This window comes from Aspergillus clavatus, genomic scaffold (genome assembly GCF_000002715.2).
Source record: "Aspergillus clavatus NRRL 1 1099423829792 genomic scaffold, whole genome shotgun sequence".
NCBI classification, from domain to species: domain Eukaryota; kingdom Fungi; phylum Ascomycota; class Eurotiomycetes; order Eurotiales; family Aspergillaceae; genus Aspergillus; species Aspergillus clavatus.
Window position 1 is genome coordinate 343,958 of NW_001517107.1, and position 15,962 is coordinate 359,919.

General features: G+C 53.1%; 6 protein-coding genes across 6 annotated transcripts, besides 8 other annotated features; 2 read left to right on the forward strand and 4 right to left on the reverse strand.

Moving 5' to 3' along the window:
* Nucleotides 1-155: 155 nt before the first annotated feature.
* Nucleotides 156-1,417, reverse strand: ACLA_043700 (putative nucleotide-sugar transporter; the record flags this gene model as incomplete). Its single annotated transcript, XM_001275075.1, has 5 exons — nucleotides 156-275; nucleotides 350-1,156; nucleotides 1,208-1,237; nucleotides 1,299-1,356; nucleotides 1,413-1,417. 5 exons carry the CDS (start codon nucleotides 1,415-1,417, stop codon nucleotides 156-158), a joined length of 1,020 nt encoding a protein of 339 aa, XP_001275076.1.
* Nucleotides 1,418-1,557: 140 nt separating this feature from the next.
* Nucleotides 1,558-1,589: a microsatellite.
* Nucleotides 1,558-1,590: a microsatellite.
* A 1,551-nt stretch (nucleotides 1,591-3,141) lies between these two features.
* Nucleotides 3,142-3,170: a microsatellite.
* A 101-nt stretch (nucleotides 3,171-3,271) lies between these two features.
* On the forward strand, nucleotides 3,272-4,434 carry ACLA_043710 (putative glycosyl transferase; the record flags this gene model as incomplete). The annotated part of the gene is made up of 3 exons (XM_001275076.1): nucleotides 3,272-3,740; nucleotides 3,834-4,065; nucleotides 4,122-4,434. 3 exons carry the CDS (start codon nucleotides 3,272-3,274, stop codon nucleotides 4,432-4,434), a joined length of 1,014 nt encoding a protein of 337 aa, XP_001275077.1.
* A 46-nt stretch (nucleotides 4,435-4,480) lies between these two features.
* Nucleotides 4,481-4,527: a microsatellite.
* Nucleotides 4,528-4,580: 53 nt separating this feature from the next.
* On the reverse strand, nucleotides 4,581-5,617 carry ACLA_043720 (PIG-L family deacetylase; the record flags this gene model as incomplete). The annotated part of the gene is made up of 3 exons (XM_001275077.1): nucleotides 4,581-4,938; nucleotides 5,000-5,067; nucleotides 5,132-5,617. 3 exons carry the CDS (start codon nucleotides 5,615-5,617, stop codon nucleotides 4,581-4,583), a joined length of 912 nt encoding a protein of 303 aa, XP_001275078.1.
* A 78-nt stretch (nucleotides 5,618-5,695) lies between these two features.
* Nucleotides 5,696-5,721: a microsatellite.
* Nucleotides 5,722-6,364: 643 nt separating this feature from the next.
* On the forward strand, nucleotides 6,365-7,846 carry ACLA_043730 (glycosyltransferase family 69 protein; the record flags this gene model as incomplete). Its single annotated transcript, XM_001275078.1, has 1 exon — nucleotides 6,365-7,846. The coding sequence occupies one exon, from the start codon at nucleotides 6,365-6,367 to the stop codon at nucleotides 7,844-7,846; it is 1,482 nt and encodes a 493-aa protein (XP_001275079.1).
* Nucleotides 7,073-7,110: a microsatellite.
* Nucleotides 7,799-7,827: a microsatellite.
* Nucleotides 7,847-7,932: 86 nt separating the features above from the next.
* Nucleotides 7,933-9,345, reverse strand: och3 (glycosyltransferase family 32 protein; the record flags this gene model as incomplete). The annotated part of the gene is made up of 4 exons (XM_001275079.1): nucleotides 7,933-8,144; nucleotides 8,226-8,652; nucleotides 8,724-9,106; nucleotides 9,183-9,345. The coding sequence occupies 4 exons, from the start codon at nucleotides 9,343-9,345 to the stop codon at nucleotides 7,933-7,935; spliced, it is 1,185 nt and encodes a 394-aa protein (XP_001275080.1).
* An 864-nt stretch (nucleotides 9,346-10,209) lies between these two features.
* Nucleotides 10,210-10,239: a microsatellite.
* A 1,194-nt stretch (nucleotides 10,240-11,433) lies between these two features.
* On the reverse strand, nucleotides 11,434-13,080 carry ACLA_043750 (class I SAM-dependent methyltransferase; the record flags this gene model as incomplete). The annotated part of the gene is made up of 9 exons (XM_001275080.1): nucleotides 11,434-11,667; nucleotides 11,722-12,076; nucleotides 12,131-12,161; nucleotides 12,228-12,253; nucleotides 12,320-12,438; nucleotides 12,532-12,567; nucleotides 12,640-12,684; nucleotides 12,793-12,948; nucleotides 13,006-13,080. The coding sequence occupies 9 exons, from the start codon at nucleotides 13,078-13,080 to the stop codon at nucleotides 11,434-11,436; spliced, it is 1,077 nt and encodes a 358-aa protein (XP_001275081.1).
* Nucleotides 13,081-15,962: the final 2,882 nt, after the last annotated feature.

Genomic DNA, 15,962 nt, shown 5'->3' on the forward strand with positions numbered 1-15,962 from the left:
GCCCTGCGCGGCATCAAGGTCAATTCCATACAGGGATATACAATTAGGCATCCGTGAACATGGGCATAATGCATGATGCATCCATCTGAACCACCGCCATTAAGTCTCGGTATGATCCTTCAATAGCATCTATCAACGACGACAGACAGACTGGTCTATACATCAGACTTCTTCACCGAATCCACCTTTTCCACCGTCCCCGTCGACCTCGACCTGTGGCCAACGATCGCGGATCCAAACACCGATCCAATAACCAGCCCAACACCCCCGAGAAGCTATTTCCAAGTCAGCCACATTACATCCCACAGCACGGGGGGAAATATAAAAAAAAAAAACAAAACACACATACCTGATAATTGACACCCGCCCGTGTCATCGCCAACGGCAACGCAGCAGCCATGGCAAACCCAAGCCCTTGCACATAATTCTTCGTCACGGTGCTGGTGATCTGTACACACCAGGCGACCAAGAACCCGCCGGACGCCTGCAGCACAACGAACAGCCAGACCCGCGCATCGAAGCCGTCAAAAAAGGTCGTGAAATCAGACCGGGTCTTCCCGACGTACGAGAGGAGGGCAAAAACGAGACTGTGGGCCGCGAGCTGCGCGTTGCGCACGAAGAAGCAGTTGGTCCGCTTCAGCGACTTCTCCATGCAGATGCTGCCGAGCGCGACGCACGAGCCGGCGAAGAGCATCGACAGGATCCCCGGGAGGAGACGGATGTGCGTTGACTGGGCGGCGGTGGTGCTGAGGTCGGCTGCGGCGCCGACTTGCGCGAGGACGATGCCGGCCGTCATCATGGAGAGGAAGAGCCAGTGGTAGAGGGTGAATTTTTGCTGGATGAGGAAGGTGGCTAGCAGGGGCGTGATGATAATCTTGACTTGCGAGAGAGCGAGGTAGGGGAGCAGGGTCAGGTAGGAGGCGCCGATGCTCTGCGCAAAGCTGGCGGCCGTGTAGAGCAGGGCCGGGATGGCGGCTTCTTCCTGGCCATTGCGAAGTGCGCTCAGGGTAGATTTGAATGTAGTTGGGGATGAGCGATGCGATTGGACGACGTAGAGCACTGAGACGATGAGCTTCAGCAGCTCCGAGAGGATGATGCCTGCTAGGGGCTCGAATCGCTTGTCCTCGGTGGTTTGGGATTGGATTTTATGTTGCAACTGACATCGTTAGGCACTGGCTGTCTGTCGACGATGATCTAACGGACATACTGTGATTGATGATGTGTTTTGAAGTAACAACTGTCAAGCGTCGTCAGTAGAGAGGTCTGGAGAGCTTATATCATTATATGATGTATCCCACCAGAAGTAAAACCACCAGTGTAGCGAAAGTGGCCTTATTCTGGCCTATGAAACTGAACCTGATCCGATTATCAGTATCAAGGGCTCGCCACAAGTCGCGTGCGATCTTACTTACTCCATGGCTCTAAGAATCTCAACAACCCCCCCACACACACAGTAATCTGATGGTAATCGGATCGAATTGGATTGAAAGGACGACAAGGGAAAAATGAATTCGGAGCATCTACGGAGTCGAATCGATAGCGATTGGCAAGGGAGCCAAAAAAAAAAAAAAAAAAAAAAAAAAAAAAAAAGATTGAACCCTGAGACACAGGTGTGCGGTCCAGCCAAGCTAAGTTACAAAGTTACAAGCTCTCGCAGGGCTCTCTCTGTACTCCCACCAAGTCTGGACTTTGGAGTCAAGCCTTAATCTCCTCAACGCCTATCTCTTGTCTTTCTAGTCGCTACAACTACGAGGCACGTGCCAAGCGCTCAGCCTCATCCTTGTTACTTAAATTAACCGCCTATGGGCTGATAGTCACTACAGTAGAGTGGGAGTGTGGGAGTGTGTCAGCCGTTGCCAGGATTCGACTCTCCTGCTCCTATCTTACTGAAGTAAGTTCTGAACTCAACAGGACCTTTTTTTCCCTTTCAGTTGAGTTAGTGCTGCCGAGTCACCCAGTCCACAGTCAGCACAGATCCAATCATGCGTCCCCCTTTCAATAGGAAAACTCAGGACGGTGACTACGGACAACGCTAGGCAGCCGCATTCTAATAGCGCAGCCAGCAATTTCCTAGAAGCAGTTAGTCGGATCCGCCCTCTCTCGTGTACAATCGGACTGGTCAGACTGTTGGAGCCTGGATTACCAATCAATTGCCCACACGAAAGGTGCTCTGAATCGTAGTAGACTAGTCATCCTCCCTACTGGGACATTAAGCTTTTGCGACTTGCGAGAATTACCAAAAGTTATGAGTGGATGACCTATTACGCCAAGCTCCGTCCTTTGGCTGATCCCAGAGCTTGTTGTGATTAGTCTCTGGCAGAGGGTCCAGATTAGACAGATTGGAAAATTTTGGTTGCGCGAGATTCGCTCAGAAAACCCCCTCAATCCTTGGGGTGAGTGTGTTTGAGTGTTGACACTGTGGGCGATGGGCGAGAGGACCTGGTCAGACCCTCAGCCTCTTCCTATATAATGATCAGTTCCACCCCGTCTCTCCGTCAGCCATGTCCAACAAACCAACATGGCGAAGTACTGGCCCCCTCGGACCCCGAAACATAGGGGATTCAGGATTCAGCCTGACGGTCCTGAGAAGCCCTAGCGCGATCCCTGTCTACGCCCCCCCGTGCTAGTCCGCCTCTACAACCTTGAACCAAGAATAGGAAACACGTTGGGTTGCTCTTTTAGGGGGCTGTATCTTTGAATCTACCAGTGGCATTGATCAATCATCGCACAAAGGAGTAAAGAAAGTTCTAGTGCCCTCGTGATATACTCCATAGCGGCGTAGTCCCAATTAATTCGGACGGCGAAAAGCGTAATAACTACGGGAATCCAGGACTCCAGTGCTGGAGTGAAGCTTAACTCGTGTACGATCCCTGAAACCAACGATCCGGTCAAACCCGTCAGCTCATCATTCCGTACCCATTATTATTATTGCCCCAGGAAGTAAAATGCGCCTGGTAGGTACTCCTCCGTAGGGAGTAGAGAAAATAGGTTAGTAGCGTGCTTCAATCGGGCTATCCTGCCGAGCGGACCACTCATCATGCAGAGAAATTGCCAGGCACCACCAAATGAGCTGGTGAGACCCTTTTGTATAAAACTTCGATCACGCCAGGCATCCTTATTTTTTCTTTTTTCTTTTTTTTTTTTGTTGTTTGTTGTTTGTTGTTTTTTGTTCTTTTGGAACTTCGTATACACTTTTGAACAGAAACAGAAAAACCACTCGTTCACCCCCAGATTCCACGTAATGGCATTCCCTCTCTGAACCGGCATCATCATGGCTCGCAATCGACTCCGGTTGCTCTTCACTCTCCTTTTGGCGCTGGGCGTCGTCGCCCTGTGGTCGTCCCCCTATGAACAGCTCTACTACCTCCTGCGCATGCCCGTGGTCTGGAAGTCCTCGACCGTAGATACAGTCCTCTCGCAGCAGCAGGATCAATTCGACCTCACTTTTTCCTCCTATCCGGCCAACTACTCGACCGTAGACGCCGGATACACCGCCCTGATTCCCCCGCTGCTGCATCACATCCACCTGGGCTCGCGACCGCCGCGCCAGGCATGGCTCGACGCGCGACGGGAATGCTTGAAGTACCACGAGTCGTGGAACGCGACGGTATGGACCGACGAGAACGCGGACGCGCTGGTCCGCAACGACTACCCGCATCTCTACACAATGTGGAAGAGTTACCCGTATCCGATCCAGCGGGTGGATGCGCTGCGGTACATGATTCTCCAGAAATACGGGGGTAGGTTTTTCTTTTCCCATTATTCAACCCCCCCCCCAAATTGAAGAGGGGGGAAATATTGCCCAGTCATCAAGCTGATCATTGTGCGGATAGGCGTCCTCCTCGACTATGATCTCGCATGCAAACGATCGCTCGAGCCCCTGCGCCGGTTCGACTTTGTTGCTCCGGCCGCTCATCCCGCCGGCTACTCCATCGGCATGATGCTTTCCTCGCCGAATAGCACCTACATCAAGGCGTTGGTCAACAACCTGTCCGCGTATAATCATCGCTGGGCTTTCCTGCCCTATGTCACGGTGATGTTCAGCACGGGCTGCCACTACGCGTCGTAGGTCCCTCTTCCCACGCTTTTCCGATGGTGCTTCCCCACTAACCAATCGACAGAACCATCTACACCCTCCAATCCAACCGCACCAATTTCCGCATTCTCGCCGGCCCCGCGGACCAGCCGCGCATGCACATGCTCAACGGGCTCGTCAACACCCCGCTGTTCCGCCACCTGGGGTCCTCGTCGTGGCACGACCGCGACGCCCACCTGATCTCGCTGTTCAAGAATATGAATCTCCGGGCGCTGCTGGTGGTCATGGTCATGATTATGTTTGGGACGGCGGCGCTGGTGATGTTCTACGCGAGTCGGCGTGGGCGCGCGCAGGACTCGGACGAGGAGCGGCAGGCGAATGCGTCGAAGAGTGCGTGAGGCGGGCGGGGAGGCCCGGGGAAGGGGGGAAGGGTTTGGAGTCGACATTTATCTATACATATATATATCCACCTATCTTTCATGTATCTATCTTTTGTGTCTATTGTTTAATTAATACCGATGAATTAGAGAGAAATAGAGATCGACTATTCTAGTTTCGCTAGGTTGTTGAACCACATGTACCGGCTCACTACCAGGTATAACGAGCGGTCCCACGAGTACTGGCTGGCATGCTGGCTGAACGCCGCCCGCGACACCAGGTACGTGGACCAGGGGCTGACCAGCAGCGCCTTGTCATTGTATGCATCCAGTGGCGAGGTGTCGTGCACGGCGCCCGTGTCGACGTTGGTGACCTCCGGTGCTGTCAGGATGGCTTTCAGAATGCGCCAGGAGAAGGGGATGGAGGTCGGGATGAGGTCGAGGAGGGAGGAGTATTTGCGGAGGAGAAAGGTGGACTGCAGCGCGTAGGCCGGGGGCGCGGTGGGCGTATTCTTGACATAGTTTCTGGGTCTATTAGCAGATAAACAACCGGGGGGTAAGCAGCAGCACGAGGATTTGAGCATACAAGACACCGGCGCTGACAGCGCGATGGTTAACGTGGCCGGACACGCCTCCGTTATCAAACGTCATGATCTGGAAAATCCCCCTTCAATCAGTCCCCCAAAATTTCTCGATGGTTGCATCGAACAAAACCTACCAGATCAACCTTCCACTTCTCGACATGCGACGCCACCAGATCCCGAACCATCTTCTCGTCCCACCATTTCCTCGGATTATCCTGCAACTCCGGCACATCCAGCACGTCGCATCGCTCCGCCGCAATCCGCAGCACCGCGCAGCTATTCCGGATCTCCTGCCGGCGCTGCTCGCCGATCCCCTCGTAGTTGCCGGACGAAATCACCAGCAGCGACCGCTGGACGTGTGCATCGTCGCGCCGATAGGTAATGCTGGGACTGAAGAAGAGAGTCTCGTCGTCCGGGTGCGCGGTCACGAGGAGGATGCTGCGTGCGCGCTGGAAGGCCACGGGGACCAGGCGGGGATCATTTGCGAGGTAGTAGCCCAGCAGCAGATAGAGAAAAAGCACCGTGGCAGCGACGGTGAGGACGATGCATGAGAGGATGCGGAGGATTCGGCGTCGCTGGGCCTGGCGGCCGAGGCGCTGGACAACCCAGAGGGCTTTCATTATGATGTTAGATACACAGGGGATGATTTGAATGGGCTTAATTTGTGATAGTATAGATAGATACAGACTCTATTTTGGTAGATAGATAGATAGGTAGATAGGTACAGAGTAGAGCATCTAATTTCAAGCGGCGGGAAAAGAAAAATGGATTGGCAAATGAATGAATGAATGGCGTGTGCGGGATTTTCGATCATCCTATCAGGCTAGAAAAGGCGTGTCTCGAAGAAGGAATGGATCCCGGATGGATGTCTCCGTTAGTGCAGAATTCCAATAGTCTAGTACTCCGTAGTAGTCTCAGAATCCAGGCCGGACTAAAGGATCGACTTCCTTAGTTCATCATCATCCGGTGCAACTTCTGCTGAGCCTGCTTGACCCAGTCACCAAAGGCTTAACATTGGATGCATTGAGTTAATGGTTCTGATTTGGCCAATTGAATCGCTGCAAACTGGTCTGCCTAGAGCCACTAGTGGCGGGTCATGTTTCAGCCGCCGTAACAAATTCAGTTAATTAACAGCTATCTAGTATCGACTACTCTGTAGACCACTACAGTACTACTCCTAATCCTATACGCAGTGCTTAGTGCTGACTGTCCCCAGTCGGCCGTTTCAGAGCCTGGTCAAACTTTGGCTCCTTTGGCTCACCAGATTATTACCTAAACAGAAACTCCTAAAAATTGATCCAATCTCTTCCTCTGACAGTCCAGAATGGAACAAGTACAACTGATGCTGTGCCCATAGTGGAATTACCATGAATCGACCGATATCATGGCTACGCAGCCTCTGGGCTCCATCCCCCCCGCAGTATTCCGCGCTTCCCCAGTCTACAACACCCGTGGTCACTGATCAGCTCCGGTATCGTTGCTGGAGCCCGCGCGTGCTATTGCGTCGCCTCCCGTTGCTCATCCGGATTGCTCTGGGGATCCTGCTGGTCGATATACTCGGGACGGCGATATTCTTCCCCTCATATACCCACCTACCACCATGCTATGAATCTCTCAAAGCAGCCGCATCGTCTTCCAACGCCCCCGGACGAGCTAACCCTCGAAATGAAACAGTGTACATCGCCGCCATCCTCTACGACCGCACCGGCGACCTCGCTGGCGGACAATGGGGCGCCGCCTTGACAACGCTCATCCACCTCCTCGGCGAAGATAACGTCTTCCTCAGCCTCTACGAAAACAACAGCGGCAGCAAAGGCGAAGCAGCCCTGCAGTCCCTCTCCCACCGTATCCCCTGCAACAAATCCATCGTGATAGACCAACACACCCCCTTCACCACCTTCCCACACACCACGCTCCCCAACGGCGAATCCCGCATCAAACGCATCGACTACCTCGCCGCCCTGCGTAACCGCGCCCTCGACCCCCTCACCAACCACACCACCCACTTCGACAAACTCCTCTACCTCAACGACGTCCTCTTCGACCCACTCGAGGCCGCCCAGCTCCTCTTCTGTACCAACAACAACACCAACACCAACACCAACACCCACACCCATACCCCATCCTCCACCTCCTACCGCGCCGCCTGCGCCGTCGATTTCTCCAACCCCTTCAAGTTCTACGACACCTACGCCACCCGCGACCTACAGGGCTACGGCACCGGCCTCCCCTTCTTCCCGTGGTTCACAACCGCCGGCCGCGGCGAGAGTCGCCGCGACGTGCTCGCCGGTCGGGACGCGGTGCGCGTGCGCAGCTGCTGGGGCGGCATGGTCGCGTTTGACGCGACGTATTTCCAGAAACAGGACCCCGTGCGGTTCCGGGCCGACGCCGAGGTCTTCTGGGATGCGTCGGAGTGCTGTCTCATCCATGCGGACATCCAGGACGGGCACAAGGCTGGGGGTGCGGAGGGTGCGGATACGGGCGTGTATATGAATCCGTTTGTGCGGGTGGCGTACAGCGCGCGCAGTCTGCGCTGGTTGAAGACAACGCGGCGCTTTGAGCGGCTGTATCCGTTGGCGCATGATGTCCTCAATCGGATCGTCGGCTTGCCGTGGTATAACCCGCGCAGGGGCGAGGTCGCCGGGGAGAAGGTGGAGAGGGAGGTCTGGGTTGCGGATGGGTCGGTGGGTGGAGGCGCATTTCGGACGGTGGAGGTGGTTGCTGGGAAGGACGGGTTCTGTGGGCGCAGGGGGATGGAGGTTGTAGTGGAAGATAGGAAGCCTGGTCAGGATGGGTTTGAGCCTGTTCCTGTTCCTGTTCCTGTTCCTGTTTCATCTTCGCTCCCTTAAACAGTGACTATTATTATTATTATGTATAACTTTTTTTTTTTTGCAGACGATAATGTATGAACCATCTGCACCCAATAAAACCCAAATCAAGAATGAGGCACCTTCGTCCATCCCCTGCACCGCCCAAACACCGTCCGACAGAACTTGCCATACTCCACCACCAAATCAAACTTCCTCCACGAGCCCTGCGCCCGGTGCAGTAACCGCGCCGACGGATCCGTGAGAGGTTTCGACCCCATGTTACCGTACTTCCCTCGCCCGGGACTATCCGCTTCATCAGCAACGAGCACGAGACAACCTCCCCCGCAAGGGAAGGGGGGAAACCAAAAATACCTGAACCCAGTAATCGGGAGCACCAACACATCCCGCACAAGCTTACTCCGCCCCCCGTCCTCCAGCCCCGTCAGCGCATTCCACCGCAGCCCAGCAGTCTCGTTCAACACGCCCTGTACGGCCTCCGTGAACGCCGCCGGCCCCGTCAGCATCAGCGGGTCCCAGTCGCGCATGCCCGCGCCGCTCGACATCCGCCTCATCCGCGCCGACCACGTCTCCACGAACCGCTGCAGGATCGGGTGGCCCGGCGCCCACGCGAACGACCACTGCGTCAGCTGCACGGGGTAGGTGTAGCCCATGCGCCAGTAGCTGTCGCCGTCCGGCGGGCAGTCTGCCTCTAGGCCGATGATCGCGCGCACAGACGCGGTGGAGTTGTAGGTCGCGTTGGTCCGGGGATCTTGCCACGGCTGAATGTCTGTTGCGTCGATCCAGTGCGCTGGGTTGCGCAGCGGCTCGGTGTCCATGTCCCCATACTGGTGTCGTTAGTATAGTATACTGGGGAGGGGGGGGGGGGGGGTAATGGAGTGGAGTGGAGTGGACTCACGACGCCGCCGATCCATTTAGACACAAGGATGCGGAAGACATCCGTGCGCTCGACGTTGCTAGATAGAGCGTAGAACTGCGTTTGCAGGGCGGGTTCGAAGGTGAGCATGAACTGCTTGATCCCCTCGTCGTCCCAGAGGAAGTACGCCATGCCGTCTGTTTCCACGGCGCGGAGCCACTGCTCCGTGCTGTGGCGGACGGCCGGCGACCATGTCTCTGGCTGCGTGTTTTTCCACGTTTGGTGGACGATGAGCGGGATGGCGGAGTAGGGGAGCTGTCGCTGGGGGAGCGCCTGGGCTCGCCGCGAGGCGAGTTTGGCTGCCTCGACGATTGTTTGGGGTGGCGAGGTGGTGTCCTCAAGCCATGAATTGGGTATATACCATGCTAGATGTTGGTTAGCATTATGGGTCTCCGCGCGTAGACGGTAAAGAACTGTTGGGGCGGTGTCTTCTGTGCCTACCGCCTCCTTTTCCTTCCTGCGAATGGACATATTTCGCCAGCAAGAATTCTTGATCCTCGATGACTGGGGGCTGCTCCTGCAGGACGAGCAGTAGCCATATCACAGCTAACAACACAACCCCCGAGACAATGACCTGTCTCTTGAAGCGCCAGCGTGGCGGCATGGCGAAAGCCGGTGTCTGTAACATGCCGCACAGGGCCCCGCTGGATATCAATTGGCAGCCTCTGGAGCGCCGATATGGTCGTTGATATACAGAATAGATTTATACCTGTCTTACACAGTCTCCACAGGGCAAAATCAGAAGTCAGGCAAACATAATTATGAAATCTCGTGCAGCCCCCGAATCTGAAGCGTATCGTGCAAGGGGAACCTGGCGCAGCAATCGGCCCCAGAGCCAATCATTTAGGGCTACAGAATCGTGGGGCACTAGTCCAGAAATGGAATAGCGCGGTGTGCCTGGTTCGGGGCCGAAAAGTTTATCCTCAGGCAGCAACGCCGATCTCCGGAGTTGAGAATGGGATGCAGAAAGTGAGGAGGGAGAGTGAGAGTGAGACAGTTCTGCGACAAGCCAAACGTTATCGCCAGATAAAGTAGATAGTAGTCTACATGGGGTATTTTGAGGAGTACCGAATACAGTGGAAGTGGGCTATCACTAAGGGATGGTACGTACCGTCAAGGGGAGGAAGGAGTGGTCACATGATTACCACCCAATTTCTATAGCTTTGCACCCACCCACCCTATTCTTCCCCTTTCCTTTCATCATCAAGCTATTCCGTTTCTTGTCGTTCAAGTTTAATTTCATCAGATTAGCATCAGAATTAAAGGTGAATCGTCAATATAACATCATCTGATCCTTTTTCATCAAGATTACGGGCCAATACTACTCATTGGGACGGATTAGTCCAGGCAGTGGGGTGGTTTGGTCCTTTCAGTCCTTGCCCATGATGCAATGCGAACGTTCTTAGTTGCACTTGTCAGCGGTTATTTCTGATTCTCATCGACATGATGGCTACCGTCATACTAGCCTTGCCCGACATCATACTGCCCGACATCATACTTGCCAAATCTAAAGAGTGACGGAAATCAACTCCAGAGATACACCCGCAAGCTCAATTTTCTTCTTTCTGGGCCGGGTTGTCCACTTCTCCCGTTTCAATGCCTCTTCCTCCCATATAACCTCCCAAACAACGAATGCGAGATATCCCACTTCTCTTGACTTCGACATCTACGCAGCGAGTTTGCCCCATGTTGAAACTCAGGTCTGAGACCTTTGATAAAATACATGATCAGCAACTCCTCGAAAAGAGGCGTACCCGTGAGGCCACCATCTCGAAGTCATAGGCATAAGCTTTAATGAACCGTTGTCCTTGCTGTATGGGTTCAAACCCCATCCTCCAATGAGCTGCCAAATCATCTGCAAAGTCTTCCAACACCCAGGATTTGAATTCCTCAACTGTCGTCACTGTTTCAGATGCTTTTTTTAGTGTCCAGCGGAATTGGGCCGCTCCAGCGAGTTTCCGTCTCAACAGCTCGACCTGTTCCCTTTCGGGGCCGATTTCATGCCCGAAAAAGCTCTCTTGGTCGAAATATGCCTCAGCCTTCCCGATCTAGACCCGCGCAGCATCACCCGCGAGCTTGCTATCGTATTGCGAAATCGCGTTGAATGCCGCGGTCGTCCACTTGGACCCCTTTGTCGTCGTCCGATACAATTTGGTAGCTCGTGCTCCTTGCTGTGCAGGAATTGAAGCCTGCCCGCTAGGAAACATTCGACCTTTTTCGATGAGGACCCGCATATCGCAATATAGATTGGCCAGCTCGGCCCGTTGTTGTTCGTCCTGAAGAGACTGATAAAGCCGGGTGAATCGCTTCTTAATTGTTCCTTGAAAGTTCACGCCGGTGCTGATAAGGCTTGTTTCTTGACGGATATCGTCCAAGTCTGGACATTGGGCCAAGTGGGCTTCGAGGTGATCCCCCAAGGACGATGAAGGGGGAGGACGAATCTCTGCATCGGATTTCGCGATTGTGGATAGCAATAGTCGTTGACTTCTGCTTTAGTATAGTAAAAAGCCCGAATGCAGGTACTGTAATATTATCCAGACTAAGCTGTGTGTGCTATGAACAACAGAAATGGGAATCGGATTAGCATGCTAAAAGAGCACAGAAATGCGGAATATCCGGAATAAATAGAAATGCAAAGAGAAAAAGTCGTGATATCAAACAGCCACGCCACTTCCAATCCGCACTAATCGGTCTACGGTCGTTGGCCGTATATGACGTGTACCTTGGTGTAGAGATGGAAGTTCTGGTAGTCACGTAGCTCCTGGCGCATTCCTGCGACCAGGACCTCGATCTCGGCGCGACTCCAGCCAAGGTAGCGGGTGAAGAGGGCGAAGGAGTAAGGGCCGACGGCCTCGAACATGTTGATCTGGTGGTAGCGGCCGAGTTCCTTGAGTTTGGGGTCCTTGGCCCAGGGACTCTGGGGGAGCTATGAACGGGGGATCAGCTCGTGTACTTGGACTGCGACTCTCGAGGATAGTACCTTGTAGATGTCCTCGCGGACATTCACGAAACCCGCCTTCTCCATCTTGTCCTTCCACGTCGACATGGTTGTCATATCCTTGCCGTGCTTCTTGGACGCCAGATGCATATTCTTGATCCCTTCGATGAGACTCTTGGCCTTGAGGTGCGTGCCGTCGTCGGAATATGAGTTGACCTCCATCGATGACATCTCCAGCCACCCGCCGGGTCTCAGGTTCTCGAATGCCTGGCGGAAGAGGGTGTCATGGTCGCGGATGGCGCCTTCCAGCTCACGGCCGTGGATGTAGTCAAAGGGTTGGCTGTAGGACCATGGTAACTCGAAGTCGTCGATCTCGAATCGGCAGTTCGGGGGGATCCTGGGCCAGTCAATGCGCTGTCCGATCGGAGGGGGGTCTTAGGTGGAGGCGTACCAGGAGGGCTGGATGGGGCTCAGGTCGTTCCCTAGTGACGGGAGAGAGTTAGCCGCGTCACAGTTAAGATGCAACACAAATGGAGAGAAGCACATACCGATCACCTCCGACTCGGGATGCTCGCTACGCGTGTCGCATTAGCCGAAGTGTTCCCCCAAACCGTACAAACAACCGCAAGGATGATCTCACTCTGCAAAATCGATGGCCCAGATTCCGGTCCCAGTTCCGATATCCAGTACACGTCTGGGGGTTTTGATCGGCGCAGCGTGGAGTTCGCCTTTCAGTAGGATGCGATAGATGTGGTGGCTCTAATGAACGGCGGAAGGGGGGGGGAAAAAACGTGATCATTGATTAGTTTCTCCGTACCCTTGTCAAAAGAGACGCAAGCATTCGGCACTAACCAGGTCCAGGCGGTCTTGTTCTTGCTCATCATTCGGCTAATTGGTCAGTGTCCTGCGGTCGACGAAAACAATACAAGCGACTCAGAGGCCGGCGGGAAGATTGCTTACCAGCACGTATTCGCCTTCGTGGTATGAATGGTATCTGCGACCGTTCTAGGTGGAGTTTAGTAGAGGTTCTGCGCTGCGGCGGCGGCTGCTATACCTCGTAGCTTCTCGGAAATTAGCGATCGACACATGACATAGGTGAAAATCCATCCTTACGTGTAATTCATCGCACTCGAGGTGATACTGGTGGTGTAGCTGGCATCTCCCAGGCTGTTGCGCTGGGTGTGTTAGTGAGGAGCCCAGCTGGACAAGAGACTGCGACAACAAGGAGACTGACGAGCCGGTGTAAGCGGAGTCGGCATCGGTAAAGTCCTATCGCAGAATGTCAGTCAATCAGGATTTCATGAACCAATTAGGAGAATGACGAACATCAGGCTCGATGACACTTGGACTCTGTCGCGGTTGCTGCTGGAGCTCTTCTTGCTGAGGTACCGGACTGGCCATTGTGAGGGTCTTGGGGGAGTTGGGAAGCAGGGCAAGTCTGTTGGACGTGCGAAGGAGAGAACAAAGAATGAAAGAGACAATCAAATAACTAAATCCAAACCAAAATACGATTCCTCGGTCGAGATGGGGCAGACCAGAAAGTTAGCCCGCGGACCGTGTACCACAGATGGATGATCAATGGAAAAGTACGGAGTCAGTCGAGGAGGATTCTGATTTATGATTTATGGGATATATATCATATATGGAACTAAATGGTAACTGGTTAATGGTATCTCATAAGTCATAATGGAATAACATGGTTATAGACTTTTAGTCTCCTGCAGCCCTGCGTACACAGTATTCCATTCTTATAATAGTATTATCATTATTATTATATTCGGAACTTTCACCTTCTCTGTATGTACTCCGTAGACCGTCTCGACAGCCGAAACACCGCAAGAATAATACTAATAATAATGTGACTCGTCTGGTTTGCAATGCGTCGACTAAGTCGTGCTGCCTCCTGAGTCCAGTGGCATCAATCAACATTTCGGCAGGTTTCTGATCCTGAGTCTATTCCTGCCCTAGCAATCTCTTGTCGCCGCCGTTTCCTTAAGATTCAGCACTAATTCAATACATAGGATCATACTCCGTACACTCCCATCTCTTATCAACAACATCACCCCATTCGAATTGGTGTTATTATGAGCAAGTAAAGGCTCGATTTCCAGCTTTTCCCCCCTGATATAAAGATACTCTCTTATTCTCACTGCAATGACAGGGGTCCCCGGGTCCCCGACCGACTTCCCAACAGAGCAGAGCAGACCAGGATACCAGGCCACCATCCCTGGCCGTTGCATCGATCGAGAGTCATCCTGTCCTGCTTTGAGAGACTGACAGCATTAGTGGCCTGTTAGACTCCGCTAGACTCTTCCACTGTCCCACAAGCGGTTCAAATCTGCCTCGGGGCCGGGGGGGGTGCTGTCGGAGATCAGTCTGAAAAAGGGAAAGGCAGTCCCCCCATGGTTCCTTGTTCAGCCACTCAGCAGGGCGCCTGTCTGCTCTATCTGCCCTGAAGAATCGTCATGCGTTCTCACTGGCCAGAGCGGATGGCAAAAGTGGAGAGTTGTGCATTGTGATTGTACTCCGTACAGAGTAGGACTGTGCGGCAGTGGGTTTTGAGTTGTGTCACCGACGTACTATTCTTTCCAGTCCAGGGCATCTTCATGGGTATCATCACGGTGTTAGTGAAGTCAATTTCACGGCCAAAATGGCTAAGACGCTTCGAGATATTACCTTGTTCAAAGCTCCCCCATCCAGCGCAGTCCAACAGAATGGTTGTTACCTATTGAGGTGTTGAGGATCACAATGGACGACGGTATCACAGACGGGTACAAACGCAGAAAAATACTGAAATACGTGCCAAGACCCTTATTATCCAGCCGTCTCGTCTGGAATCGGAACTGGCAATACCCATGCCACGTGGTCACCACTGTGATCCTTCCAATGTTAAAAATGCTAATCCTGTATTATTAATGAAATATCTATCAGATCCGTCGGTGTATCACTCGACAACGAGAACTTACTACAGTAAGCCATCTCTGTTGGCTTCCTGCCCGGACTCTGATAATAATACTAAATGAATAATACCGATGCATGTCGCGACTTGCATCTCTTTCAACGGTCCGGGATTCCTGTCTGTGATCAATCAGACCAGGACTCTACACCGAGACTCTGTTCCTTGTCCTCCCTCTCTGGCAATTAATACCCTCGGATCGCATGGTCACCATGTCTAAAAGCCTCCATCCTATAGCATGTGGCACATGCTATCCCCACCTATTCCGCCTGTCATTCCGATCGGCCCGTCCGCTGCCACGTCAGCTGTCTGGAACGGAGCAGCGAGTCCTGAGCCCTCACTGTCGGCATATCATAAGACACAAACAGCGTCGATGGAGTCCTCGCAGCCTCAACGGATGACGGCGGGATTTCCTTCCGCATCGATGGGTAGATACTAGATAACGTTCTTTTGGCGGATCGTATCTTCAAATTATCAGCACGGCCACTGGTCGAGGATGTCAAACACTCAATGTCTGCATCCGACTACACCGTCGTCTCATATGCTTTCATAACAGTCACCCTGCAGAAGTCGATGCAGGTCGAGGACTACAACTACAATCATTGACCCAGGAGTGTTTGATAGTGGTAGCTTCCCGGTTTCACAAGCACACAAAAGACTCGTTGAGACACTGGCTTCAAAGGTACGGATATTCCCGTGTTACCCGTTTGTGGAGTGCTGCATGGGTCTGATTGGCACATCATATGTGCCTCTCTGGATATGTGCAGATGGCCATGAATCGTAATGTGGACTGACAGTGTCAGCTTGTGTACTTTTGTCTCGCTGGACACTGAGGTGATGGATTCTAGAGTCGTCGTCTACGAACAGTTGATTGTAGAGAGCGAGAGAGCACAGTAAACAGGACCAGTCAAGTCCAATATATAGCACATGTCATGCATTCCCCCGGCATGAGGAGTGCCAATTTACATCAGACCCCTCAAGATCCTCAATCTATATTCCGACGCAGCTGCCAGGAGGATAGAGGATAGAGTAAAGCGAGATACATCACCCCAGCGCCCGAATCGACAAACAGCACCAGCTGCACATCTATCGCTAGTCCGAATCTGATCGCAATGAAGATTATTCATGATTACTTTACTTCCGCTGGGTACGGATGCTTACTTTCTAGACCGCCTCAGTCTCAACTCTCCTGCGACGAGTCTCACACGGGAAAAAGGCGCGGCTTAGCGACCTCGTATTCTCCTCGTCTCTCCTTTTTGGCCACCTCGCCAATCACGCAATGAGGAATTCGCAACGTTGAGACCTCACCACAAAGTTCCCCCTTATT